Raw genomic sequence first — 27662 nt, 5'->3', positions numbered from 1 at the left:
TTTGGGGGGGAATTGGGCCGGGGGGGAATTGGGCCTGAAGTCTACTGAATAATAACAAAAAGTATCTGAGTGTTTTCTGTAGAAATAATATTTATTTATATTTATTCGTTAAATATAGGCATTTTGATTACCCTATACCCGATGTGAAAAGGCTCGAGTTAACTGTTAGGCCTACAACGTTATAAATGAACATGTTATTTTTCTAATCGAAATATGCCTATAATACGAGTGAAACGTCTGTACTCGCCTAATAAAAATTGCTAACCAATTTCAGGGGCATTCTTCTAACCATTGCAAAGAGCTCACTCAACTCGCATAATGTCAGTTGTCTCTTTCTTTCTCGCTCTGTCTCTTCTCTCTATCTCTCACTCAAAAAACTTTGCTCTTTAGCACTATTGATTTTTCCCGGAAGCTGGAAGACGAGCTCTGCTCTGGGACCCATTTGGAGCGTCTCAAAAATCACTTAGCGCATCATTCCACACAGCCGGGATCAATCTTGGAGCTGGTCAGTGGGTCGGCACCGCACGGGGCTGATTGTCTGCGTCTCTCTAGGTGTCCCGGGGATGGATGTTTGTTCTAACCCGGCAGAAGGGACACAAGAGGATAGCAGATGGTCCAAGCGGATTAAAACCCGGCCGGTGCGCGGTGCAGTGCATGAGGAGGGAGAGAGAAAATTGTTGCAAGAGGACATGGATGTAAGAAACTAAAACATGGGACAGCGCCTTAAATAGACCAACATTTTGTCACCAATTGCTCCATAGTGTCTCATTACTTAACGCATTCATACTGTGGCATATTGTGGGCTGATTTTAAGTAGTAGCCCAGTGTATTGAATGCATCGTTTACACTGTGTTGGATTATATGTTTTAGGTCTATGTTGGAACACATAGATCGAGCATAATTGTTTTCTGTGTGGTGAGGGATACGTTCTGGTGTTTGAGAGAGTTCTCTAGTCATGCATTTCAAGTTCTGCCTTTCCGCTCCCCCTTGTTCAGTCCCCTTCACAGAGCTGAGAAAATTCTCTCAACCATCCAATCAGATCTGTGAAGGGGAATAAACAAGGACAGAAGGTGGGGAACAAGTTCCTGGATTGAAACGCAGCCTTCCATGTGTTCTGTCCTGCCCTGCATGGATGTAGTAGGCTACCCATGCAGCATGCCCTGGTGCTGGGCTGATGACTCCTCCTGTTCTGTGTATGGCACTGGTAGAATTCACTGTGACGGCACACTATCAGTGAATTACCATAGGGCCATAAACAGAGTAGAGAAAGAACCACATTACCCAACATGCATTGCTGACACTGTGCCCTACCCTCTTTATAATCTATACACCAACTGCGTAGAATTCAGTGTTGATGAAGGTTTATGACCATGCTTGGGTTTCAATGTCCGTGGACAGACAAACAACTTGCTATTCATCCAACTATTACATGTAGTCTTCCTCAGGCTGGTGCTGTCAGTTAAGACATGGCCTCCACTCGTCTTCTTTGCCCATTTTGGCACTAGCACATTTTTGCTTCTGTACATATCTGTTTGAGCAATCATGTGTAGTGCCAATATAGGAGGAGACAGACACTCAACTCGTCTTGTTGGTTTGTTTTCGGAGTGGACGGGGGTTGTGTAGAACGTGGAGTAGTGATACGTAGGTGATGGGTCCTGTCACAGATGTGCATTGTCACTGACTTGACGGAAAACCTGAGGTTGGGATCAATGACTTTGTCTCTTTAGATTCATAAATACTTAATGATCCCATTTCTTTCTCTTTCCTATGGACAAAGAGACAGACATAAAGAGGTGAGCTCTAGAGAGAAAGAGAGACAGCAGAGGATGATCTATAGATCTGATCAATGGTCTGGGTCCTCTCCAATATCTTGCTTGCTATGGAGGTCTATACTCTGTTCCAGAGGCCCTGAATCCTGGAACCTGAGCTGTAGCCTCAGGCACAGGCCTCATGACTCACATAGAGCCTGATGATGCTCTCAGACTAAATGTATTCAAACCATTCCACAGCAGCCAAGTTGTAGTGCCTCCCTAGGATGATCATTATTCTCCTTGGTGACTCCTGGGCAATACTACTGACCAATCGAGAGCTTGGGGCTATAAGGTTCTATCTGTAAAAAGATGAGTCTGAGATAAATGGCTTTAAAGTTTCGAACCCTCATTGGTTTGAATGGTGTCAGCAATTTTTATCTTGTATTCTTTTGAACTTGACATTAATTGGGGTATTAAGAGTACTATATATGTAGATACAATTTAACAGAACGAGGCAATGTCAATAACTACTTTTTGACAAAAATGAGGTTAAACCTTATAGTCCCAAGTTCTCACCATAACAATCCAGAGAATGTTCAGGAGTTGAAACCAAACTGACCAACTGAGGTGCTCCACCGATGTGTTTCTGATTCCCCTGTTCTCCCCCGGTGTTTGGCAATGGTAGAACTCACACTGGTGGGCTAGTTGGATCCAGTGGTTCTAGACTTGCCAACAACTGACTGAGAGCTTCCCAGCCAGCCAGATCCACATGGTAAACATCCCCCTTCAGACCACATGTTGATGGAATTAAAAGGCAATAATGAAAACCAGCAGGCAATGCAGCCTTTATTTGTTTCTGCCTATCATTTGGTGATCAAATGATGGGCAGAAGAACAAGCATCCCCCTTCCACTTGTTCTGACTCCTCTCTACAACCCCCCCCACTCCCTCCATCTCTCTCTCTTCCTCTCTCCCCCAGGTCCCAGGGATAAGGCTCAGTAGCTGTGTGTCATCCCCCTGGGGGCGTCTGTGCTACAATTAGCTGATTATGACATACACTCCCAGAGTAACCTTACACTTCTCAGAGGAGTGTGTGTAACACACTCAGCCTCAGGGGATGTAACAGAGATCCATTCCATACTCAACCCCGTTAACCATTATCCTCACTGGAAAGAGAAGTGCATCCTATAGAGACTTGCCCCAATCAGCTAATCAATAAATCAATTTGATTGTTTTATATGCTTTCCCTGTTGTAGGTACGGGTTTGGCTGGGGCTGGAGTATAGTGCTGGGTTGGGGATGGAATATGGGGCTGGGATTGGAGTCAAATCAATCAAAGTTTATTTGTCACGTGCGCTGAATACAACAGGTATTTACAGTGAAATGCTTACTTACAGGCTCTAACCAATACTGCAAAAAAGGTATTAGGTGAACAATAGGTAAGTAAAGAAATAAAACAACAGTAAAAAGACAGTTGAAAATAACAGTAGCGAGGCTATATACAGACACCGGTTAGTCAGGCTGATTGAGGTGGTATGTACATGTAGATATGGTTAAAGTGACTATGCATATATGATGAACAGAGAGTAGCAGTAGCGTAAAAGAGGGGTTGGCGGGTGGTGGGTGGCAGTACACAATGCAGATATCCCAGTTAGCCATTTGATTACCTGTTCAGGAGTTTTATGGCTTGGGGGTAAAAACTGTTGAGAAGCCTTTTTTTAATAGAGCTGGGATTGGAATATAGGGCTGGGGCTGGAATATGGGTCTGGGATTGGAGTATAGGGCTGGGATTGGAATATAGGGCTGTAGCTGGAATATGGGTCTGGGATTGGAGTATAGGGCTGGGATTGGAATATAGGGCTGTAGCTGGAATATGGGGCTGGGATTGGAGTATAGGGCTGGGATTGGAATATAGGGCTGGGGCTGGAATATGGGTCTGGGATTGGAGTATAGGGCTGGGATTGGAATATAGGGCTGTAGCTGGAATATGGGGCTGGGATTGGAGTATAGGGCTGGGATTGGAATATAGGGCTGGGGCTGGAATATGGGTCTGGGATTGGAGTATAGGGCTGGGATTGGAATATGGGTCTGGGATTGGAATATAGGGCTGGGATATGGGACTGGGATTGGAATATAGGGCTGGGATTGGAGTATAGGGCTGGTATTGGAATATAGGGCTGGAATATGGGGCTGGGGCTGGAATATAGGGCTGGGATTGGAATATGGGTCTGGGATTGGAATATAGGGCTGGGATATGGGACTGGGATTTGAATATAGGGCTGGGGCTGGAATATGGGGCTGGGATTGGAATTTGGGGCTGGAATATGGGACTGATATTGGAGTATAGGGCTGGGATTGGAATATAGGGCCGGGGCTGGAATATGGGTCTGGGATTGGAATATGGGGCTGGGGAAGGCAGGTAGCCCAGTGGTTAAAGCTTTGGGCCAGTAACTTAAAGGTTGCAAGATCAAATCCCCGTACTGACAAGGCAAAAATCTGTCATTCTGCTCCTGAACAAGGCAGTTAACCCACTGTTCCTAACCATTAGCTGTCATTGTAAATAGGAATTTGTTCTTAACTGACTTGCCTAGTTAAATAAAGGTTAAATAAATAAAAAATATGGGGCTGGGTTGGGTGAGTGGATTTAGCACTGTAACACTGATGTGCAGTAGATTAGAGCCTATGTTGTCCCTGCAACAGCAGAAGGGCCTGCTGTGAATCCTGGGCTTTAGAGTTAGCCACAGCCACCATATGATGGAACCAGCTCCCTCTCTATGGCACCATCGGTGGGGGGTGAGAGGAGGGAAGTAGGTCTTGATGATGTCCATTTTTTAAATATTGAGCTTAATAATCAGCTTTAAAACACTGTAGTTCATCGGGTTCAATTTAACACAGGGTTAAACTGATGTCTATGGACAGCGTGCTGCTGACAGCTGCTGCTGGTGATTAGACCATGTAGTCATGATGGAGGGGATCAAAGCTGTTTAGAGAGAGGGGGGAGACACACACACTATGACCTATATGGTGTCCCAAAGCAGACCCCTGGAGGGAGACCAGAGGAGGTTTATAGGGAGGTAGGAAGTGTGCACGTGTGTTGTGCTAAAACCCGCCCCGCCCGCCACTCATGGGTTATATGGAAGCAGGGCAAGAGGAGGATAAATGGGCTTGGGAGTGGGAGAGGGTGAAAGGGGGAAAAAGAGGGTGGATTATGGGTTGGAGTGTAAATGGATCCCATTATCAGCCATTCAGTGATGGTAGTACATAGAAGTGCAGGGGAAATGACTGTACAGCTGATCACACCGTATTCATGTCTTAATGCTGAATGAATGTAGTACTATGCTGCATGTAGCCTATAGTAAGTGGAGGTTTTAGGTGCTCTAGTGATGCCTTCTAAATTGTCTCAAAGTGGATTAATAAAGATGTGTTAAATTGTATTGTTGTATATTACAATATACTGTATAGTAACAACTGAACATAGAGCCTACATAGTGACAGGTGGTTGGCAGGTGAGAAAGAAGGTAAGGTGGGGTCTGAAATATGAAGTGTGGGGGGTGACAGATAAAAATAACAGGTTACACATTGTAACACACACACACACACACACAGGATTACTGTAATCCAGGGACAGGGTATTTTTAGGTTTGTGCGGCCAGAGATCTACACTCATGATAGGCATGGAACACCGATCTAGGAAAACATGCACCAATGTTGTAAAAATCAATTAGTTGGGCCTTGGATTGCTTTGTGATTGAACTGAATAAACATGTGTGTGCACTGTTGCTTTTCATACAGAATAAAAACAAATAAATGCTTAAGGAAAAAGGCAATTTGCTCATGTATTGAGATGAATCTGTGTAATTCTGCTGAGGGAGAGCTTTCTCATCTCATTTCATTGGCCAGATATACTACTGAATACTGCCACCTGGTGCTTGGGATGACCACAGCGAACACATAGCCTAGACTAGAGAAACGTAGATGAGAGATGCCCAACCCTACCCACCTGTCATACACACATATGAAAAGATAGGAGGGGTGTAAGTAATATGGTGGAAATCCAACCATGCCCTCTGAGTCAGAGTAGAGTGCAGCAGAGCAGACAGGAGCTCAGGTGAACTCAGGTAAGGAGACCCCAGGGGAGTCCTGATGTGTCCAGGTAACACTGTATAACACTCTGAGGGTTCTAAAGCACTGCTCTCAAATGGAAGTCACACAGCTTACTCACTGCCTCTACTTTCAACATTAGCCCATACACACTTTAGTAAAACAATAATCTGTTCTAAAGGATCAGAGTGGAGGGGGGAGAGACAGAGTGAGGGGCAGAACCTGATTAGGCAGACAAACTCTCAGATCTGATGGAAGGGGGGGGGGGGGGGGTTACTGAGTGTGGATGTGCCGACTGCTCTTCAAAAAGCCCCCCCCCCCCCCCCCCCCCCACACCAACTCGTTGAGTGCCATGGTAACAGTAATTGTTGCAGCATCTCCTGGGAAGGCCCGCCAGAACAATCATTTGGAATGGCATTTGATTTCCATGCCTGTCGTGTTTTTGATTTTCGGGGAGGTGCCAACAGTGTTCTTTATTAAGATGTAAAACTACAATTTATACAACGGGTGGGGTTGGAATTTTAATTCCCATTGTTATAGAGCATTCCAAAAACATAATAAAAGGCACAACATAGGCCTACATACTCCTGGCCATGTTCCACGTGCTGACTTGGCCTGTTGGTGATCTGTAGGCTTCCTCATTCATCGTACATTGATCTCTAACTTAAGCACTACAGACAGCTCCGTATATTTGTATTATGCATGGCCTAACTACATAAAATGGCGAAATACATTAAGATTTCAAAGAAATGTAAATTATTTTACTAACAACACTCCTCTTAGCTGTTCATATCGACATATCCTTTATAATAGGCTAATGCAAATCTTTGATTGCATGTGCAAACCAAGGCAAGAATAATTCCGACAGTAATTAATTCGATTGGGAAGCATCCCAAAATATTTGCCTCTATATAACTACCTAGTTCACAGAAGAATTTCCGAAAGCTGCATGTAAAAAACAGCTACATTTTTACATCTTGCCCGCATAAGTCTTTTATACCTCCCATGCGCTAATGCAGGCACCACAATTGACGAGTGGGAGTGTGGGACGTGGGTGGGCGTCTTTTCTAATAAATCCATTTAATATACACCATCACAAAGAAATCCATTATTAATTCGTCCTAAGAAACATTATAATACTAATAAAATGAACTATTGCTGTGATCGCCAGCAACCGTAGCAGTGGTTTCGACGAGTGGAATTATAGAGGCACTTGTTGCAGCAGATGATGCATTCTTTTTAAACCAATTTCTAATAGGTATTTTGAAGGTATCCAGGCCTACTAATCACTGAGGCACACTGTTGTGTTTAACTAACGCTCCACCCACTACTAATTCGAAATGGCGGTAAAAAAGAGACGTGACTTCATGATGCACATGATAGGTCCCGTGTGGCTCAGTTGGTAGAGCATGGCGCTTGCAACGCCAGGGTTGTGGGTTCAATTCCCACGGGGGGACCAGGGTTCAATTCCCACGGGGGGACCAGGATGAATATGTATGAACTTTTCAATTTGTAAGTCGCTCTGGATAAGAGCGTCTGCTAAATGTAAAATGTATAGGTGTTCAACCCTGTCAGTCATAATTACTTGAGCCATATTTAATTTAACAAGACAATTATTTTTTTAGGTAATTTAAACTTTAAATGGTCTTAATGTCATACATAAATCAGTGTTACAGCAAACAAAGTTTAAAAAAAGTTGAATTCAACTATGTATTTTATTAGGACGGGCCAGGAGGTATGGTAAGGCAGGAAAGGCCCTCTAAGGCCAGCCCATAACATTGGCCCTGCTATCACCTCTCCCATCCAGAAGGGCACTTACAGTAAAGTAATGACTCTGGATCAGTCTCCTCACCCCACATATTATCTACAGGTCAGGAGGGATATTATCTACAGGTCAGGAGGGAAGACCTAAACAAACACACAGGTCCATCTACCACTGTATCCTGTGTGTGTGTGTGTGTGTGTGTGTGTGTGTGTGTGTGTGTGTGTGTGTGTGTGTGTGTGTGTGTGTGTGTGTGTGTGTGTGTGTGTGTGTGTGTGTCACCAAACTCCAGAAACATCCACAGATCAGCCGCTACACTTCTTTGACTAGCTTCATTGCACCACCTAGTGGGCATAGTTAGAACTACATTTAGAACTATAGAGACAGGCACACGCTGTTTGAGGAGAGCAGAGTTAATGAGTCTGACTAGCAGGTGGGTCACAACTTTATCTTTGGAAAAGACGCGAGAAAAAAATATGGTAAAATTTAACATTTTATTAATCTTTAACCTATTTGTTATTACTTATCTGCTTTGTTTTCATTCAGAAAGTTTAAACATTATTTAGATATCTTTGGAAAGATTGAAAATAAGATTTATTTTTATTTTTATTAGATAATCTGTGCTCCTCTATTACAACTTGATATTATATGTAAGATTCTGCTAAATAACATACACCTCCCCCAAACCCCGCCACTTCAGACAACAGATAAAAATAATGGAAAATAAAAAACTCAAACCCGGCAACTGAGTCTGGCCTTGGGATATGAATCCGGTGGGAAATGATCATTTCTGCTTCTGTTCACAATAATACAGTATGTACATAAAAAAAGAGCTTCTCAGCATATCAATTCTCTCAGACCAACGACGGCCCTCCAGTGAGGTCAGATGGCTCAGCAGAGGTCAGAGGACAGGGGTTAAAGGTCAGTCAGACATCATGGTTGTGGTGTTACCCGTCAGTGCTGGGCTATAGTTCCCCCACAAACACAAATCTGAGCCAGGTCTCCTGGTCCTCCCTCCCTCTGAGCCACATATGTCTTTGGGATGCTATGGTACATCTTTGGTCTTCACTACCATAGATTAGTATCTGCAATGAACACACTCACTGTCACTTACAGGAACATACTGTAACACCAAATTACTTTACTGTTTATGTTCATTCCTGATTTTAGTGTGTATATGTGTATTATATGCGTGAGAGTATGCAAATGCAGATGTGAGTGTATGTGTGTGAGAGTTTCCCCACCTGTAGTAGTTAGGTTTAAAGGGTCCGGTCTTGCTGAGGCCCAGGTATTTGCCCTGCTCATCAGTCAGCTCTGTGAGGTGGGCATCAAACGTTGGCAGGTGGAGACTGGCCACAAACTCATCTGAAAACACACACACACACACACAGTCACAGTACACCCTGTCAAAACCTACATAACAAGGTAGTAGGTGGGTGAGGTGGTGTGTCTTACCCATCTTTTTGGGCAGAAGGTAGACGTCTTGTTTGTATCGTCCCTCTGGGGCGTTGTAAAGCTCTATCAGAGCCAGTGCCTGAGTGCATTACGTTAAGTTATAGATATAGTATACATAGAAAACATGTAAATCACAAAGAGACTGTGGATACAAAGGCCTGTCCCTTTTCATAATGCATACATGTAGCACTCCACAAAACAGCAGTACAGCTTGTGTGTTTGCTGTGACCATGAGTTCCCCTGCTGTGTGTGAGACAGACAGACCTGTGTGGTGGCGGTGATGGAGAGGACGAAGGTGGGCACCGTGGAGCAGCTCAGATTCAACAGACGACCCTGAGAAAACACACACATACACATACCAGTGATCACAACCTGACACACACTCAGGCAACAAGCATACACACACACACAGACACTCACTTCAGCCAGTAAGATTATTCTCTTGCCATCGGGCCAGATGACATGGTCCACCTGTGATCTCACTTTCTCCCAGGTCAACTCTGGGGTCCGCAGACTCACCTTACAGAGGAAAGACACAGTCTATCAACCTCAAACACACACAGACACAAATGCAGACACATACAGAGATAGGATGTTAATTTGAGCCAGTTTTCTACAGCAGGAAAATAATCCTGCAGCAACAGGAAATGTGAATTATTATATGGATTATAATTAATTTACATTTTTGTAGGGGTTCATACATTTTCCTTAGGGGCAAATTAAGTCTGATATTTAAAATAGGAAATTACAAAGTTCAGAAGCCTTTTTATACCTTGAATAATGCTGTGCAGGAAAATCCTCAGCAACAAGAGTGATCAAATCAAGATCCTACATTTGTACACGCACACACGCACACACGTCTCACCACGTCTATCTCAGTGTTGGAGTGTCCCATGTTACAGACAATGCAGCCGTTCTTCATCCTGTCCAGGTACTCTCTTGCTACCACATTCTTGTTGCCTGAAGACAAACACTGAGGCTTTCATAGTCTGTCATAAACTGTCATAGCCTGTTATAACCTATCATAGCCTATCATAACCTACAATAGCCTATCATAACGTAGCTAGCCTTCATTGTAAATAAGAATTAGTTCTTATTGACCTGCCTGGTAAAATAAAGGTAACAAAAAAAACTGTCATCATAGCTGGTTATAAGATATCATAGCTTATTCTAAGTTATTATATAGGGGTTAGGATTAGGGTTGGAGATGGCGTTAGGGTTGGAACTAGGGTTAGGGCTAGTTTCTGAACCCTAACCATAACCCTAATCTTGGCATAACCCTAACCGTAGTTTCATGTCCACATTCAGGTTCTACCCTAACACTAACACCAACCCCAACCCTAACCCTAGCTTCATGTCCACATTCAGTTCTACCCTAACCGGAGCCTCCACCCTAACCCTAACCCCTACAGCCTGATTTATACCCTACGTAGACATGGAAGAACTACAAGTAGCTATGCAAAATGGCATTGCAATGCAGTCAATTCATAACTCGTAGAATTGCCATTTTGCTTAGCATTGTTGCATTGCGTACATAAGGTATAAGGCTAAACCCTGATTCCAGTTTAGTGTCCTTTTATCAATTCTTCTTTTTATTTTTCACTTTCCTCTTTGAACCAGTAAGGTTCTGGCTCTCCCTTTGACCCGTTCCGGGAAGCTCCGGCTCAATTTAACCACTGGTCATAACCTATCATTGCCTGTTATAACTTATCACAGTCGTATTACAGGACCACTGAGAGGGTTGGTAACCTGAGAAACACTCCTACTGGAGAGTATACATTTACAGGTACATCTTTGGCATTAAAAGGACTGTAATGTAATTCTATAGCTAACTCTTCAGACCTATAGTGTGTGAGAGTAAAGGCTTTCCCAGCCTACGGTCTCTTTACTGGACCATTCACATGATCTCTGTGGGTGATGACATCATGTCTTACCTGTGCAGGTGATGACCAGGTCCACCTGTCTGATGACCTCATTGAGCTTGACCAGTCTGAAGCCATCCATGCTGGGGCAGGGAGAGGAGACATATACACAAATAGTTCAAGACCTGCTTCTGCCACCTACATGTCTTACTCCAATTTACGCACACGCACACACACACACACACACACACACACACACACACACACACACACACACACACACACACACACACACACACACACACACACACACACACACACACATCATACCAGGCCTGCAGGGCACATATGGGGTCCACCTCTGTGACGTTCACTACTGAGCCCATGGCCTTCAGAGCGGCAGAGCAACCTTTACCAACCTGGCCAGAGAGAGAGAGGGGAGGGGAAAACATACGTACACACAGATGGAATAAACACCAAGGTGTAAAGTGTTTAATAGGTGCTAATAAAATACTGACCTCTCCATAGCCACACACCACCACCTGCTTTCCCCCGAACATCACATCTGTAGAGCGTTTCAACCTGGGGGAGGGATGGGAGGCCAAAGGTTACACACTCAAAAGTTCAAAGGTCACACACACAAACACGCATGTTGATTCTGCACCTGTGTGTTTTCATATACGTACCCATCCAGTATGGACTCCCTGCAGCAGTAGAGGTTGTCAAACTTCTGTTTAGTAATGGAGTCATTGACGTTCATAGCAGGGATACACAGTCTCCCTGCCTTGGACAGCTGGTACAGCCTTGGGAAGAAGGGGAACACTGCTACCTTAGCACTACACATAGGCTATGTCCCAAATGTCCCCTTTTACCTATGTAGCGCACTACTTTTGACCAGGGCCCTTAAGGGAATATTGTGTAAATTGGAACACAGACAAAGTATACCAGTCTAATGATGTCACAAGTGTTAGCTTCTTTCATTCAATTTATATTGCCCCATGCTTTAATGAGCTGTCCTTATTCACACAGGTGACTCATATGAGTCACACAAGTTGTCATGACTCAGGCAAACAATAGGCTTATCATACCTGAAATATCCATTGTTTTAGATACGAGTGTCTTCTAATCTAAAAGGTATTTCACAACAATCAGAGACACGTGTGCTCCAATCCCACCTGTGAACCCCTGTGACACTCTCTTCCACGATCCCCTTGATCATCTTGAACATGTTGGGGTATTTCTTAAAGATCCAGTGGGTCAGGTCTCCCCCGTCATCCAGGATCTGACAAAAACAGAATACACCCATGACTGTATCCATCCTGATCATAGCGGTCTAATGTGAGAGCTAGGCCTGTGCTGTACCACATTAAGAGAGAGAGACAGGTAAGCCTATACTGTACTGTACCATATTGGGCTGCCAGGCCTCCAGGCTGACACAGCGGTCAATACACCACCAGAAGTCATCCTCCGACTCCCCCTTCCATGCAAACACAGAGAAGCCTGAGAGAGACAGAGAGAGAATATGAGAGATACAGAGAGAGAGAATATGAGAGATACAGAGAGAGAGAGAGATACTTACTTTTTTCGATATGTATACTTTGACAATGTAAGTAATAACGAACCTACCATGTCAATAAAGTCAATTGAATTGAATTGAATTGAGAGAGAGAGAGAGCGTAATACTGAGTGTCTCTCACCTCCCTCAGCCAGAGCTGCAGCCACAGCGTTCTGGGTGGAGTAGATGTTACAGGCTGCCCAGCGACACTGAGCCCCCAACGCAGACAGAGTCTCCATCAAGACCTACAGGTATGCACATGTATACACACACACGCACACACGCAGTCCAATTCAGTTTGTGTGTGTGTATGTGCGTGATTCAGTGTCTGTTTGTGTGTGCATGTGTGTGTGTGCGTGCATGCATGCTCACAGCGGTCTGAGCGGTGATGTGAGTACAGCCCACTACTTTAGCTCCAACCAGCGGTTTCTCTCCCCCTGATCTCTTTCTCAGGGCCATCAGAGCTGGCATCTCTACATAGACAGAGAAGTGAGAAGGAGGAATAGGAGGAAGGGTAGAAAGAGAGAGTGAGAGACAGAGAGAAAGAGGGAGAGAACCTGACACACCTTGAGTCATGTTCACCAACCTCTTTCTTACCTTACTCTTTACCACGCACGCATGCATGCACACACACACACTCACACACACCCTCCATTCCCTCTCACCTTGTTCAGCAATCTCGATCTCCCTGCGTCCGAAGTCGGCCTGTTTGATGTTCTTGATGCAGAAGTCTTGATGTCCCTTAGAGCTCCTCTGCTGCCTGTCTCTAGGAGACATCTCATCCTCTGAACTGTCTGTGTACGACGCAGCTAAGGGTTTGTGTGTGAGGGGAGGTAAGGGGGTGACAGAGTAATCAACATCAGGCACAATAAAAACAGTATGAACGAGATAAATCATCTAGGGCTCACTGAAAGCTCTCATTTGACCAAATAGTCAAAAGTTAACAGCTATGTGATTTTTCAGGTCTGAGGTTTAACTACATGCTACGTACAGTCTGGATTACTGCTCCCCCCACCTATCTCTCGCGCCCTCCTCTCTCTCTCCTTGCCTCTGAAGTGTGTAGGCTGTAGGGCACCCCACCAAGGCAGAGATCAGAAGGGCTGAGAACAGCCCAGGGGACAGATTAGGAGTAAATGAAAAATGGTAATTCCTCTGAAGATTTCATCTCCTAAGGAGAAAGGCCTTGGACTAATCTATATGTAACCAGCCCTCTGTTCCCCAGCCGTTGTGACCACAGCCAGGGCTATACACTGAGAGACAAAACACACCATGTTGTAGAAGGGTTAAAAGCAGTGGGTGCATGTGTGGATACCTGAGCTGTAGCTGTCTGTGGAGGAATGGGAGAGGGAGCGGGACAGGGAGTGACGACCGGTCTTAGTGAGACGTTTGTTAAACTCCTGCTTTTGATCAGCAAACTGGATTTGCTGCAGGGAGAGAGAAAGAGAGAGAGCGAGAGAGGGAGAGTTACTTTTGAGACAAGAGAAACAGACAAGGTTAGAAGGACACCAGGGTTATATCCACCGCATTGTCCAAGGCATTATATAAACCTCCTTTTTTTACTCAACATAAGGAACAAAACACACAAAGGAGGCACTGATGATTCAGGAGGTTCAAGAGGTTCACGTAGTTCTCTCACTCTCTCACCATAGCTCACACTCACACACCTTCCCTCTCTCCCTAACACACTCTTCATAACACGCTCATCGTCTCTCACTCACCCACTTTCATTCTCTTTCCCTTATCCTTGTCTCTCTCTTTTCATAGTCCCCTTTTTCTCTCCATCACTCTCCCCGTCTCACCATCCAATGTGGTGGTTGGAAGGCAGGGTTGGTGGAGGATTCCCACTTAGCCATGCCTGCTGTCTGCTCCCTCTGACACAGTCTATGCTTCTTTTACACACTCAGCCTAGTTCAGTTAAGCCAGGTTCAGTCCAGTCTGCCCCAGTCTCTGCCTCTTATTCCCACTTGGTACAGCCTAGATCAATCCAGTCCAATCTCGTCCAGCCTGGTAGCATAGTCTGGTTAGGTTAGGTGCTAGGACTGTTCTTTTTAAAGTCGTTCACCACTCTCCCTAAAACTCCCCTCCCACCGGGCTCTGTTCTACCTAACACTCCTTTCCAAAGTGACATACACACATCAGCCTGGACTCATATACTAGACGTAACATAGTACATGTAATTCCGGGATACTCAAATTAGTATGATATGTTACGTTTGGTATGGTTACATGAGACAGACGGTTACTTAAGGAAACCATTTAAGTAGGGCGGTTGGTCTGGAGTATAACGCGAACGTCTAGCAACGCATCACGGACAACATTTGAACTAATTAGCACTTTTCAACTACTTGCTACTTTGCAGCTACTTAGCATGTTAGCTAACCCTTCCCCAAACCATAACTCTAACCTTAACCCATTTAGCTAACCCTTCCCCTAACCTTAACCCTTTAACCTAACTCCTAAACTTAACCCTAATTCCTAACCCTAGCATAGCTAATGTTAGCCAGCTAGCTAACATTAGCCATCTAGCTAGAATTCGTAACATATCATATGTTTTGCAAATTCGTAACATATTGTAATTTTACAAATTTGTAACATATTGTACGTTTTCAAATTTGTAACATATAAATGAATTGTAATTCGTGACATATCATACAAAATGGGTGATGGACATACACAAATGAATACATATCATACGAAATGGAAGATGTCAAACTAAATTGAGTGTCTCGGATTTACATACAGAATAATACAAAATGCTCTGAAACCTGGGTTGCACTCACACATGGGCGGACACACACACACACACACACACACACACACACACACACACACACACACACACACACACACACACACACACACACACACACACACACACACACCTTTACAGTCTAATACTCTCAGAATAGTTTTCTGGCTTGACCCCCCCCTCACACATGCACACCCACACACTCGTGTTAGGCCGTGGGTACACCCCTTGTCTCATGCGGTCCGAGTGGAGCTGAGTTGGCAGCTCTTAATAGGATTAGCTGATAAGGGTCGTAGGTCAGTCAGAAGTCTGTGGAGCTGAATTCCTGACTTCAGATCCCCCACACCGGGCCACATTCCAACTCTACAACAATGCTGACTTCAGATCCCCCACTCAAGGACACATTCCATTTTTACCGTTAGCCCCCTTCCCCTAGCCCAGGGCTAATCAAACCTTGAGGTTTGCAGCACTGCTTGGTTTTCATCCTTCCCATCTAATCTGGGTCTGTTTCTGATTTGTTGACACTTTCCATTTCTACCCATAGACCTTTTCCCTTTACCAGAATGTATCGTTTGGTGAGGGCTTCACAATACTACTTACTTTTAAATCAGAAACATACCATGCCTGGATCACCCTCAATCACCCTCCAATGGTTAACGGGTGGATCATAAGACTCATAAAGGCCATATGTGCTGCTCAGGATCAAACTGTCCACTTACTACCTCGTTAAGAGCTGCCTCGTTAAGAGCTGCCTCATTAAGGGTAATTAGCCTCACAGTGTTTCTAATGGTTTATAATGAGGGTCAATATGGCTGCGTTTAGACAGGCAGCCTAATTTTTTTCCGACAAATTGGTCTTTTGAACAATCACATCAGACCTTTTCACATCAGATCTTTTTCAGAGCTGACCTGATTGGTCAAAAGACCAATTCATGAAAAAAATATCACAATTGGGCTGCCTGTGTAAACGCAGGCTAAGAAGCAGTTTCTCATGTTAAATTGCTGTACTTCCTCAAGAGAGATTCTCACATGAATAGCTCACATTTCTGTCCTGTTCTATTCCTTGCACATGGTGAGCACTCAGAGAGAGATGCACATAGAGAGTTACAGAATGTTAAACAAGCCCAATGTGTAACTCTAATCAGAGATATTTCAGTTATAAACCATTTGTATGGTATTTACTGTATTGTATTTGTACTGTATTGCTGCCCTGTCTGAGCAGCTGAACTGAGCCATGGGATGGCTCATATGGGCTGCCACAGGAGGCCAGTGTTTTCTACAGAGCTCGTTTGTCCACAAACAAACTCACACAGGGCACCACCTTCCCATTAACCTTCTCCTATTTCCCTTCAGGAGACTGAAAGGATTTGGCATGGGTCCTCAGATCCTCAAAAGGTTCAAAAGCTGCAACATTGAGAGCAATCTGACTGGTTGCATCACTGCCTGGTACGGCAACTGCTCGGCCTCCAACCGCAAGGCACTACAGAGGGTAGTGCGTACAGCCCAGTACATCACTGGAGCTAAGCTGTCTGCCATCCAGGACCTCTACACCAGGCGGTGTCAGAGGAAGGCCCTAAAAATTGTCAATAACCCCAGCCACCCCAGTCATAGACTGTTCTCTCTGCTACCGCATGGCAAGCGGTATCGGAGCAGCAAGTCGAGAGTCCAAAAGGCTTCTTAATTAATAGCTTTTACCCCGAACCATAAGACGCCTGAACAGGTAATCAAATGGCTACCCGGACTATTTGCATTGTGTCACACCGCAGTGACGCCTGCTGCTACTCTCTTTTTATCATCTATGCATAATCACTTTAACTATACCTACATGTACATATTACCCCGATTGCCCCCACACATTGACTCTGTACTGGTACCCCCCTATATAGCCATGCTACTGTTGTTTTCACTGTTATTTTCCTTTTTTCTTTACTTATCTATTGTTTCCATAATACCTATTTTTTACTTAAAAATTGCACTGTTGGTTAGGACTTGTAAGTAAGCATTTCACTGTAAGGTCTACACCTGTTGTATTCGGAGCACGTGACAAATAAACTTTGATTTGATTTGATGACAAAACAGCCCTGACCCTGAACCGCCCCTATTCCCTTCCACTAGATCCCTACAGCAGCTCTGCCATATTCCTTCAGGTGTGAATACAACAGGAAGGTAGAGCCTTGGGGAAGGGGCTTGGGGTTGTTTCTGGTCAGCCTGTGGTGTAAACATAGAAACATGTGAGACCCCATAGTAAACAATAATAATAACAGCAATAGCATGATAAGAACACAAACCATACAGGATGAGTTAACATTGCTGGGGAAAGGGAGGGGATGGATATTGGAGGTAGAACTCTGTACAAACTGTAGAACATTTTACATTTTACATTTTAGTCATTTAGCAGACACTCTTATCCAGAGCGACTTACAGTAGAGTGCATACATTTTATTACATTTTACATACTGAGACAAGGATATCCCTACCGGCCAAACCCTCCCTAACCCGGACGACGCTATGCCAATTGTGCGTCGCCCCACGGACCTCCCAGTTGCGGCCGGCTGCGACAGAGCCTGGGCGCGAACCCAGAGACTCTGGTGGCGCAGCTAGCACTGCGATGCAGTGTCCTAGACCACTGCGCCACCTGACCACTGCGCCACCCGGTAGAAAGACTGTAGAACTCACTGATCCTATGTACAGTCTTGGCCAAAGGTTTTGAGAATGACACAAATTAACATTTTCACAAAGTCTGCTGCCTCAGTTTGTATGATGGCAATTTGCATATACTCCAGAATGTTATGAAGAGTGATCAGATGAAATGCAATTAATTGCAAAGTCCCTCTTTGCCATGCAAATGAACGGAATCCCCCAAAAACATTTCCACTGCATTTCAGCCCTGCCACAAAAGGACAAGCTGACATCATGTCAGTGATTCTCTCGTTAACCTGTTTGGGCTGCAGGGGCAGTATTGAGTAGCCGGATAAAAGGTGCCCATTTCAAACGGCCTCGTACTCAATTCTTGCTCGTACAATATGCATATTATTATTACTATTGGATAGAAAACACTCTCTAGTTTCTAAAACCGTTTGAATTATATCTGTGAGTAAAACAGAACTAATTTTGCAGCAAACTTCCTGACAGGAAGTGGAAAATCTGAAATCGATGCTCTCTTCTAGGGCCTGCCTATAAAGGTCCTTGATATTTATTAGAATACATGCACTTCATACGTCTTCCACTAGATGTCGACAGGCAGTGAGAGAAGAAATGGAGTGAATAACTTGATCTGGGGTCGAACAAAAGCTCTTTGTATGACGTGTCACCAGTTTCCTGGTTTCTGGAGAGCGCGTGAAGGGACCTGGATTTGCCTTCTGATAAGCTGTCGTTATATAGACGAATAATATCTCCGGCTTTGATTTTATTTGATACATGTGACAATATCATCGTAAAGTATTTTTTTTCAATATAGTTTTATTCGATTATTGACATTTTTTCGGGACGTTAGGCGTGTTGCGTTGTCTACGTTTGTTCACGAAGGAGAGCTTAGCGCCACTTTGCTAGCTTTCCGTGCTAATTGACTGGAGAAGAGGACATTCTAAATCCAAACAACGATTGTTCCCGACAAAGGACCCCTTGTACAACATTCTGATGGAAGATCAGCAAAAGTAGAACCAATTTTATGATGTTGTTTCATATATCTGTCGTACATGTGAACTAGTAGTTTGCGGCCAGGTTTTGGGCATGCTCTCACCATAACGTAAACTGCATATCGTAATGAAGTTATTTTTAGAATTCTAACACGGCGATTGCATTAAGAACTAGTGTATCTATCATTTCCTATACAACATGTATTTTTTAGTTATGTTTATGAATAGTTATTTGGTCAGAATATGTGAGTGCCAGAAAAATATCCGGACGTTGTGGGAAAAAGATGCTACGTTAGCACAATGTATAACCACTGATTTCAGCTCTAAATATGCAAATTTTCGAACTTAACATAAGTGTATGTATAACCTGATGTTATAGGACTGTCATCTGATGAAGCTTAGCAAGGTTAGTCAAAAATTATATATCTTTTGCTGGTTTGTTACGATCGATAACTTTTGCTGCTGGGGAATGGCTTGTGTTTCTGGCTATTGTGGTAAGCTAATATAATGCTATATTGTGTTTTTGCTGTAAAACACTTAAGAAATCGGAAATATTGGCTGGAATCACAAGATGCCTGTCTTTCATTTGCTGTACACCATGTATTTTCAGAAATGTTTTATGATGAGTATTTAGGTATTTGATGTTGGTGTCTGTAATTACTCTGGCTGCTTCGGTGCCATTTCTGACGGTAGCTGTGATGGTAGCTGCAATGTAAAACTGATTTATAGCTCAAATATGCACATTTTTCGAACAAAACGTATATTTATTGAATAACATGTTATAAGACTGTCATCTGATGAAGTTGTTTCTTGGTTAGTCCGGTTGGTTCTTGGTTAGTTAGGTTGGTTTTGTGCATGCTACCTGTGCTGTGAAAAATGTCTGCCCTTTTTTGTATTTGGTGGTGAGCTAACATAAATATACGTGGTGTTTTCGCTGTAAAACATTTTAAAAATCGGACATGTTGACTGGATTCACAAGATGTTTATCTTTCAAATGCTGTATTGGACTTGTTAATGTGTGAAAGTTAAATGTTTCGAAAAAATATATTTTGAATTTCGTGCCCTGCACTTGAAGTGGCTGTTGTCATATTGTGCCCGGCTTCGGGCTTGCAGCCATAAGAATTTAACACAGGTGTGAGTGTTGACGAGGACAAGGCTGGAGATCACTCTGTCATGCTGATTGAGTTTGAATAACAGACTGGAAGCTTCAAAAGGAGGGTGGTGCTTGGAATCATTGCTCTTCCTCTGTCAACCATGGTTACCTGCAAGGAAACACGTGCCGTCATCATTGCTTTGCACAAAAATGGCTTCACAGGCAAGGATATTGCTGCCAGTAAGATTGCACCTAAATTAACCATTTATCGGATCATCAAGAACTTCAAGGAGAGCGGTTCAATTGTTGTGAAGAAGGATTCAGGGCGCCCAAGAAAGTCCAGCAAGCGCCATGACCGTCTCCTAAAGTTGATTCAGCTGCGGGACCGGGGCACCCCCAGTACAGAGCTTGCTCAGGAATGGCAGCAGGCAGGTGTGAGTGCATCTGCACGCACAGTGAGGCGAAGACTTTTGGAGGATGGGCTGGTGTCAAGAAGGGCAGCAAAGAAGCCACTTCTCTCCAGAAAAAACATCAGGGACAGACTGATATTCTGCAAAAGGTACAGGGATTGGACTGCTGAGGACTGGGGTAAAGTAATTTTCTCTGATGAATCCCCTTTCCGATTGTTTGGGGCATCTGGAAAAAAGCTTGTCCGGAGAAGACAAGGTGAGCGCTACCATCAGTCCTGTGTCACGCCAACAGTAAGGCATCCTGAGACCATTCATGTGTGGGGTTGCTTCTCAACCAAGGGAGTGGGCTCACTCACAATTTTGCCTAAGAACACAGCCATGAATAAAAAATGGTACCAACACATCCCCCGAGAGCAACTTCTCCCAACCATCCAGGAACAGTTTGGTGACGAACAATGCCTTTTGCAGCATGATGGAGCACCTTGCCATAATGCAAATGTGACAAATAAGTTGCTTGGGGAACAAAACATCCATATTTTGGGTCCATGGACAGAAAACTCCCCAGACCTTGATCCCATTGAGAACTTGTGGTCAATCCTCAAGAGGCAGGTGGGCCAACAAAACCCCACAAATTCTGACAAACTCCAAGCATTGATTATGCAAGAATGGGCTGCCATCAGTCAGGATGTGGCCCAGAAGTTATTTGACAGCATGCCAGGGCGGATTGCAGAGGTCTTGAAAAAGAAGGGTCAACACTGCAAATATTGACTCTTTGCATCAACTTCATGTAATTGTCAATAAAAGCCTTTGACACTTATGAAATGCTTGTAATTATACTTCAGTATTCCATAGTAACATCTGACAAAAATATCTAAAGACACTGAGACCACAAACTTTGTCAAAATTAATATTTGTGTCATTCTCAAAACTTTTGGCCACGACTGTACTAACCAGACTCATAAGGCTCTCTTCCTATGTAGATACTGCGGCTGTTGAAGCAGAATACACTCACTCACTGACTTATTGACATTGAACAGAAAGGTAAATACTGACTGCACTTAAATGAGCTGATCTGATTCAAAGGAGTAGATCAACCCGACACATTTTTATAACACTAGTAGCCTTTCCCCTGAGAAAAGGTGCATAGCTGAGTATACTCAGAACTCAAACTGCTGCTTGATCTTTCACACACAAGGAAGGATACCGAACTGAATGGCCTCAAATCATAAGAGAGCACGAGTTAACTGAATGACGACACAGTCCCCAGAGAGGGATCATCTGAGCCACTGTGATTAAAGATGGACGGACAGATACATGTTATTTAATTAAAGGCTCTGACTTAAAAGTGTAGTTCACCGCAAATTATGAAATTACTTATGTGCTTCCTTACCTTGAATGTACTCTATGGGCCAGGAGAAATTCGGATCCACACTCTGGGTGCAACTAATCCACTCTCAAATAATTAAATCACATACAGCAGAGGTATTGGTACCTTCCCACAGAGAGGTAGAAGTAATTCAACCTGGGGAGGATACAGAGATACCTTGATACAGATTGACTGAACTAGAGATACCAGAGATGAAAACCTGCTCCAGAGCGCTCAGGACCTCAAACTGGGGCGAAGGTTCACCTTCCAACAGGACAACGACCCTAAGCACACAGCCAAGACAACGCAGCAGTGGCTTCGGGACAAGTCTCTGAATGTCCTTGAGTGGCACAGTCAGAGCCCGGACTTGAACCTGATTGAACATCTCTGGAGATACCTGAAAATAGCTGTGCAGCGACGCTCCCGATCCAACCTGACAGAGCTTAAGAGAATCTGCAGGGAAGAATGGGAGAAACTCCCCAAATACAGGTGTGCCAAGCTTGTAGCGTCATACAAAAGAAGACTCGAGGTTGTAATTGCTGCCAAAGGTGCTTCATCAAAGTACTGAGTAAAGGGTCTGAATACTTGTGTAAATGTGATATTTCCGTTTTGTTTTTTTATGCATTTGCAAAAAAATCTAAAAAACTGTTTTTGCATTGTCATTATGGGGTATCGTGTGTAGATTGATGAGGGGAAAAAACGATTGAATCCATTTTTGAATAAGGCTGTAACGTATCAAAATGTGGAAAAAGTCAAGGTGTCTGAATACGTTCCTGAATGTACTGCATATACAAAAGTATGTGGACACCCCTTCAAATTAGTGGATTCGGATATTTCAGCCACACCTGTTGCTGACAGGTGTATAACATCGAGCCCACAGTCATGCAATTTCCATAGACAAACATTGGAAGCAGAATGGCCTTACTGGAGAGCTCAGTAACTTTCAATGTGGCACTGTCATAGCATGTCGCCTTTCCAACGAGTCAGTTCATCAAATTTCTGCTCTGCTAGAGCTGCCCCGGTCAACTGTAAGTGCTGTTATTGTGAAGTGGAAAGTCTTGGAGCAACAACGGCTCAGCCACGAGGTGGTAGGCCACACAAGCTCATGGAATGGGACCAACGAATGCTGAAGCGCATAGCGCGTAAAAATAATCTGTCCTGGGTTGCAACAGTCACTATCGAGTTACAAACTGCCTCTGGAAGCAACTTCAGCACAATAACTGTTCTTCGGGAGCTTAATGAAAGGGGTTTCCATGGCCGAGCATCTGCACACAAGCCTAAGATCAACATGTGCAATGCCAAGTGTCGGATGGAGTGGTGTAAAGCTTGCGCCATTGGACTCTGGAGCAGTGGAAACGCGTTCTCTGGAGTGATGAATCACACTTCACCATCTGGCAGTCCGACTGACGAATCTGGAATTGGCAAATGCCAGGAGAACGCTACCTGCCACAATGTAAAGTGCCAAATGTTAAGATTGGTGGAGGAGGAATAATGGTCTAGGGCTGTTTTTTATGGTTCTGGCTAGGCCCCTTAGTTCCATTGAATGGAAATCTTAACGCACAGTACACAATGACATTCTAGACGATTCTGTGCTTCTAACTTTGTGGCAACAGTTTGGTGAAAGCCCTTTCCTGTTTCAGCATGACACACAAAGCAAGGTCCATACAGAAATGATCTGTCGAGATCGGTGTGGAAGAACTTGACTGGCCTGCATAGAGCCCTGACCTCAACCACATCGAACACCTTTGGGATGAATTGGAATGCCGACTGCAAGCCAGCCTAATCGCCCAACATCAGTGCCCGACCTCACTAATGCTCTTGTGGCTGAATCGAAGCAAGTTCCCGCAGCAATGTTCCAACATCTAGTGGAAAGCCTTCCCAGAAGAGTGGAGGCTGTTATAGCAGCAAAGGGTGGACCAACTCCATATTAATGCCCATGATTTTGGAATGAGATTTTCGACAAGTAGGTGTCCACATACTTTTTTGTAATTTAGTGTGCCTTGATACAGATCGACTGTAATAAAGAGACCAGCGACAGAGTCTAGAACAGAGATACCTTGATGAAGACTGACAGAACTACAGATACTATAGACTACAACAGAGATACCTTGATACAGATGGCCTGAACTGCCTTCTGTTCCTTGGTTTTGTTCAAGTTGACCAGGCTGTACACCTTCTTCATGCTGTCAGAACAAACGCCTTCCACCACACAAAGACTGTATTTAACCGTGGACGGACCGTGCTCGACTGTGACCTGACCGCGTTTGATTTGAAGGTTCAGGGATAAAGGCTTGCTAAGCTAACACACTGAGAGGCGCTACACCCTATGCTCTCAGGCCCAGGTTACTGGTACATACAGTATGTAGGACCTTAATTTGATCCAGTTTGCTACAGCAGGAAAATAATCATGCAGCAACAGGAAATGTGAATTATTATGAGGATTATAATTAATGGACATTTTTTGTAGGGGTTGATACATTTTTCATTAGGGAAAATCAAGTCCATCTTTTGTCCTTGACAAAGTGGAAATTACAAACTTAAAAAGCCTTTCTAAACTGTGAATACACTGAATACACGAATACACAGGAATTGCATTTCCTGCTGTGCAGGGAAATTCTCAAATTAAGATCCTACATCTGTTAGAGGAGGCAGGTGAGAGGAGAGACAGAAGAGAGAAAAAGGAGTGGGCCAAAGAAGAAAAGAGCCTTTGTGAGCTGAGAAGACGGGAGGAGCGGTTCCAGGATGGAGGGCTGGTAAAGAAAGAGGGAGAGAAGGAGGGGAGGTATGGAGGCAGGGAGAGAGTTTATACAGGATCACTTGAAGCCTGTAATGAATATGAACAACGTTTGGAGTGTTCTCTGATTCCCAAGCATAAACATAAAAAACACAGAAGTGTGTGTGCATGTGAGTTTGTGTGTGTCTCTGAGTGTATCAGAATTCCCAGCTAGCACATTTAGTTCCCTGGAATTTGTGGGAACGCATGTTTTTGGTTTCAGATTGGTTGTTGGAACGAAGCCATATGTTTCCAGACCAGTAAAACTGAACGTTTTTGAAATGTTCTGAGAGTAGAAAGTAAAATATTGCCTTTTCTGTGAACCTTTATTTTTAAGTTGCTGGGAAGGTCTGAGAATGTTTTACTCTGATTCCTTGTAACGATATGAGAATGGAAATTATAGGTTATTTGGATGTTTTTGAATAACTTCCTTAAAACTTTCACAGAATTGTTCAATAATAACACTGCTATCTTATTTTGGGGTAGGGCACATGGAAATTATTTTCCTTAGGAATTAATCATGCAAATTCATTTATTTTATATTGTGACATGGCATCAGTGAGATTCTAACTTATAATCTTAGGTTGTCTATCCATGGAAATAGTTCACTGCACCACCAGGATGGAGCTAGCATATGTAACACACAGTATATGAACCCAGGTCTCCCACAGGAACAACCAACATCTTAAACTATTAGACCAAGACGAAATTCCCTCTTGGGTGGAGGGCAGACACTGGTTTTGAAGTTCTCAGGTGGGGCTACCACATCACGTGACCATGACCGACTCATGTCCGCTACACATGCCTTGTATTTTTTTACACATACAAAGCTGTTCATTTTAGTCTATTCAAACAGACCCCATTTCAAAGGAAATAAGCACTCAGTGATCCAGTGTGACCAATTAGTGGGTGTGGCCAACATACCTGAACACATGCTGGGGGATAGAGATAGTTTTGTTGATGCTGAGAACAGAATGTATATGTTTTTATATAACATTCTTTGATGATCTCTGAACGTTACTAAAGCTGTCTTGTGCTTTTTATGGAAAGTTTTCTTAACGTTCTCTGAAAAATTTGAGAACATTACTTTAAATAGAACCACGAGGAAACCTGTGGGAAATGTTATGCTGAAGTACTGAAATTACCTAGAAGAATGTTGTTTCTTAAAATTTTCTGAACTATTTGAGAACATTCCCAATGTCAAACCAGTTGGAGAATGTTCCTAGAACATTATAATTTGTAAAATTAAATTTATCCAACGTTCTGTTAAAGTAATGAAATACCAAGATTTTGTTTTTGTTGTTGACCATTTTCTAAGATTTTCTCAGAATGTTCCAAATCCAAGCAACTATCCTGCACCATTCCCAGAAAAAAAAAGCATAGGACAACCACGCTCTTACAAAGCTCAAAATATGGTTCTTAGAACATTATGTGCTACCTGTGTGTGTCTAAAGGAAAGGTGTGGAAAAACAAACACAAGCATGTTCAAACACAGAAACCATGGACAATTACACACACACATAAACTGTGAGAGCTCACTTGCCCAGTGACTACTCTTATTCTTGCTAGTTGTGGAAGGGGAGCGCTCTCTCTCTCTCTGCATGCTGGGAGTGTTTGGTGCATGCTGGGAATTTTATGAGCGAGTGTGAGTGGTGTCTGGGGTTAGTTTTCTTGCACCCTATCACACGTACCGAGCATCTACTCCACTGCTTGGGAAACTAGCCTGAACCTCCTCCTGTACCTCATTGCTCATAATGGAGAGGGATGTGGCAGAGGGGAGTCAGGGGTCTGTGGCCTCAGTTGAGGAGGATCAGGAGAAGGATATGGATATTTCTGATATCCCTGCTGATATGATAGAAGCTGTCAATGACTCAATTTACAATCTAGATGAGGTAAATGGGTTCCTAGACCAGACTTTTGGGAAATCTGTTAAATTGCCAGATTTTTTGTTGTTGTTGATAAGTTTGTGAGGTCAGCTGTGGTGTTACAGAAGACAGTGTGGTTAGACCAGTTGAGTGTGAAGAAGCGTTTCCACTTGAGGGAATTTGTTACTGCTGTCACGGCAACAAAAGGTAGTAGGAAATGTGGTAATTAAGAGAAACTTAAAACAATTATAATTATCATGTCTCATAGGGTGCTTATTTCTCTTTGTCTGGTTTCTCTGTGGTTTCTCTGTTTTTCCTTTCTTTTTTCTATATGGTGGTACTAAGGGTAGGTTCTCTCAATATTAATGGGGGAAGGGACAGGAATAAGAGGGCTTGGGTATTAGAAGTAATAATACAGAAAAAGCTTAAAACCTCTCTGGGATGTGTGGGACGGTAGCGTCCCACCTGGCCAACATCCAGTGAAAATGCAGAGCGCCAAATTCAAATACATTACTATAAAAATTTAACTTTCGTGAAATCACACATTCAATATACCAAATTAAAGCTACACTTGTTGTGAATCCATCCAACGTGTCAGATTTCAAATATGCTTTACGGCGAAAGCAAACAATGCTATTATTTGAGGATAGCAACCAAGCAAACAAACACAGACCATCATATTTCAACTCTCCAGGCGCGACACAAAACGCAGAAATAAAGATATAATTCATGCCTTACCTTTGACGAGCTTCTTCTGTTGGCACTCCAATATGTCCCATAAACATCACAAATGGTCCTTTTGTTCGATTAATTCCATCGATATATATCCAAAATGTCCATTTATTTGGCGCGTTTGATCCAGAAAAACACTGGTTCCAACTTGCACAACGTGACTACAAAATATCTCAAAAGTTACCTGTAAGCATTGTCCTAACATTTCAAAATACTTTTGTAATACAACTTTAGGTATTTTTTTACGTAAATAATCGATATAATTGAAGACGGGATGATCTGTGTTCAATACCGGAGGAATACAATGTGTAGCATGCTTTCTGGTCACGCGCCTCTAACAAACAGTACACTTCACTGGAGCCTCATTCTGAACATGGCTACTTCTTCATTTCTCAAAGGAAAATCCTTTAACCAATTTCTAAAGACTGTTGACATCCAGTGGAAGCGATAGGAACTGCAGGAAGGTTCCTTAGAAATCTGGATTCCCAATGACAACCCATTGAAAAGAGAGTGACCTCAAAAAAAAAATCTGAATGGTTTGTCCTCGGGGTTTTGCC

At 43.4% G+C, this 27662-nt stretch overlaps 1 protein-coding gene across 2 annotated transcripts in view; it reads right to left on the bottom strand.

Moving 5' to 3' along the window:
- Window positions 1-8092: 8092 nt before the first annotated feature.
- Window positions 8093-27662, bottom strand: part of LOC129862196 (S-adenosylhomocysteine hydrolase-like protein 1) — a 44811-nt gene continuing 25241 nt past the window's right edge. Inside the window, exons 1-17 of one of the 2 annotated variants that reach the window (XM_055933614.1) lie at window positions 14284-14513; window positions 13797-13908; window positions 13150-13293; window positions 12857-12957; window positions 12627-12729; window positions 12335-12429; window positions 12105-12211; window positions 11616-11732; window positions 11448-11511; window positions 11260-11348; window positions 11002-11072; window positions 9933-10027; window positions 9488-9586; window positions 9332-9400; window positions 9068-9146; window positions 8857-8977; window positions 8093-8697 (exon numbers count right to left, since the gene is read on the bottom strand). In XM_055933614.1, coding sequence (XP_055789589.1) covers window positions 8691-8697; window positions 8857-8977; window positions 9068-9146; window positions 9332-9400; window positions 9488-9586; window positions 9933-10027; window positions 11002-11072; window positions 11260-11348; window positions 11448-11511; window positions 11616-11732; window positions 12105-12211; window positions 12335-12429; window positions 12627-12729; window positions 12857-12957; window positions 13150-13293; window positions 13797-13908; window positions 14284-14337 — 1527 coding nt within the window. In that variant the 5' untranslated portion in view covers window positions 14338-14513 and the 3' untranslated portion in view covers window positions 8093-8690. Of the gene's footprint in view, window positions 8698-8856; window positions 8978-9067; window positions 9147-9331; window positions 9401-9487; window positions 9587-9932; window positions 10028-11001; window positions 11073-11259; window positions 11349-11447; window positions 11512-11615; window positions 11733-12104; window positions 12212-12334; window positions 12430-12626; window positions 12730-12856; window positions 12958-13149; window positions 13294-13796; window positions 13909-14283; window positions 14514-27662 lie in introns of those variants that run through there. The other variant, XM_055933613.1, reaches the window with a different exon arrangement.

This window comes from Salvelinus fontinalis, chromosome 9 (genome assembly GCF_029448725.1).
Source record: "Salvelinus fontinalis isolate EN_2023a chromosome 9, ASM2944872v1, whole genome shotgun sequence".
NCBI lineage: Eukaryota > Metazoa > Chordata > Actinopteri > Salmoniformes > Salmonidae > Salvelinus > Salvelinus fontinalis.
The sequence above is the reverse complement of the archived record's forward strand: the minus strand, read 5'-3'. Positions and strand labels throughout refer to the sequence as shown.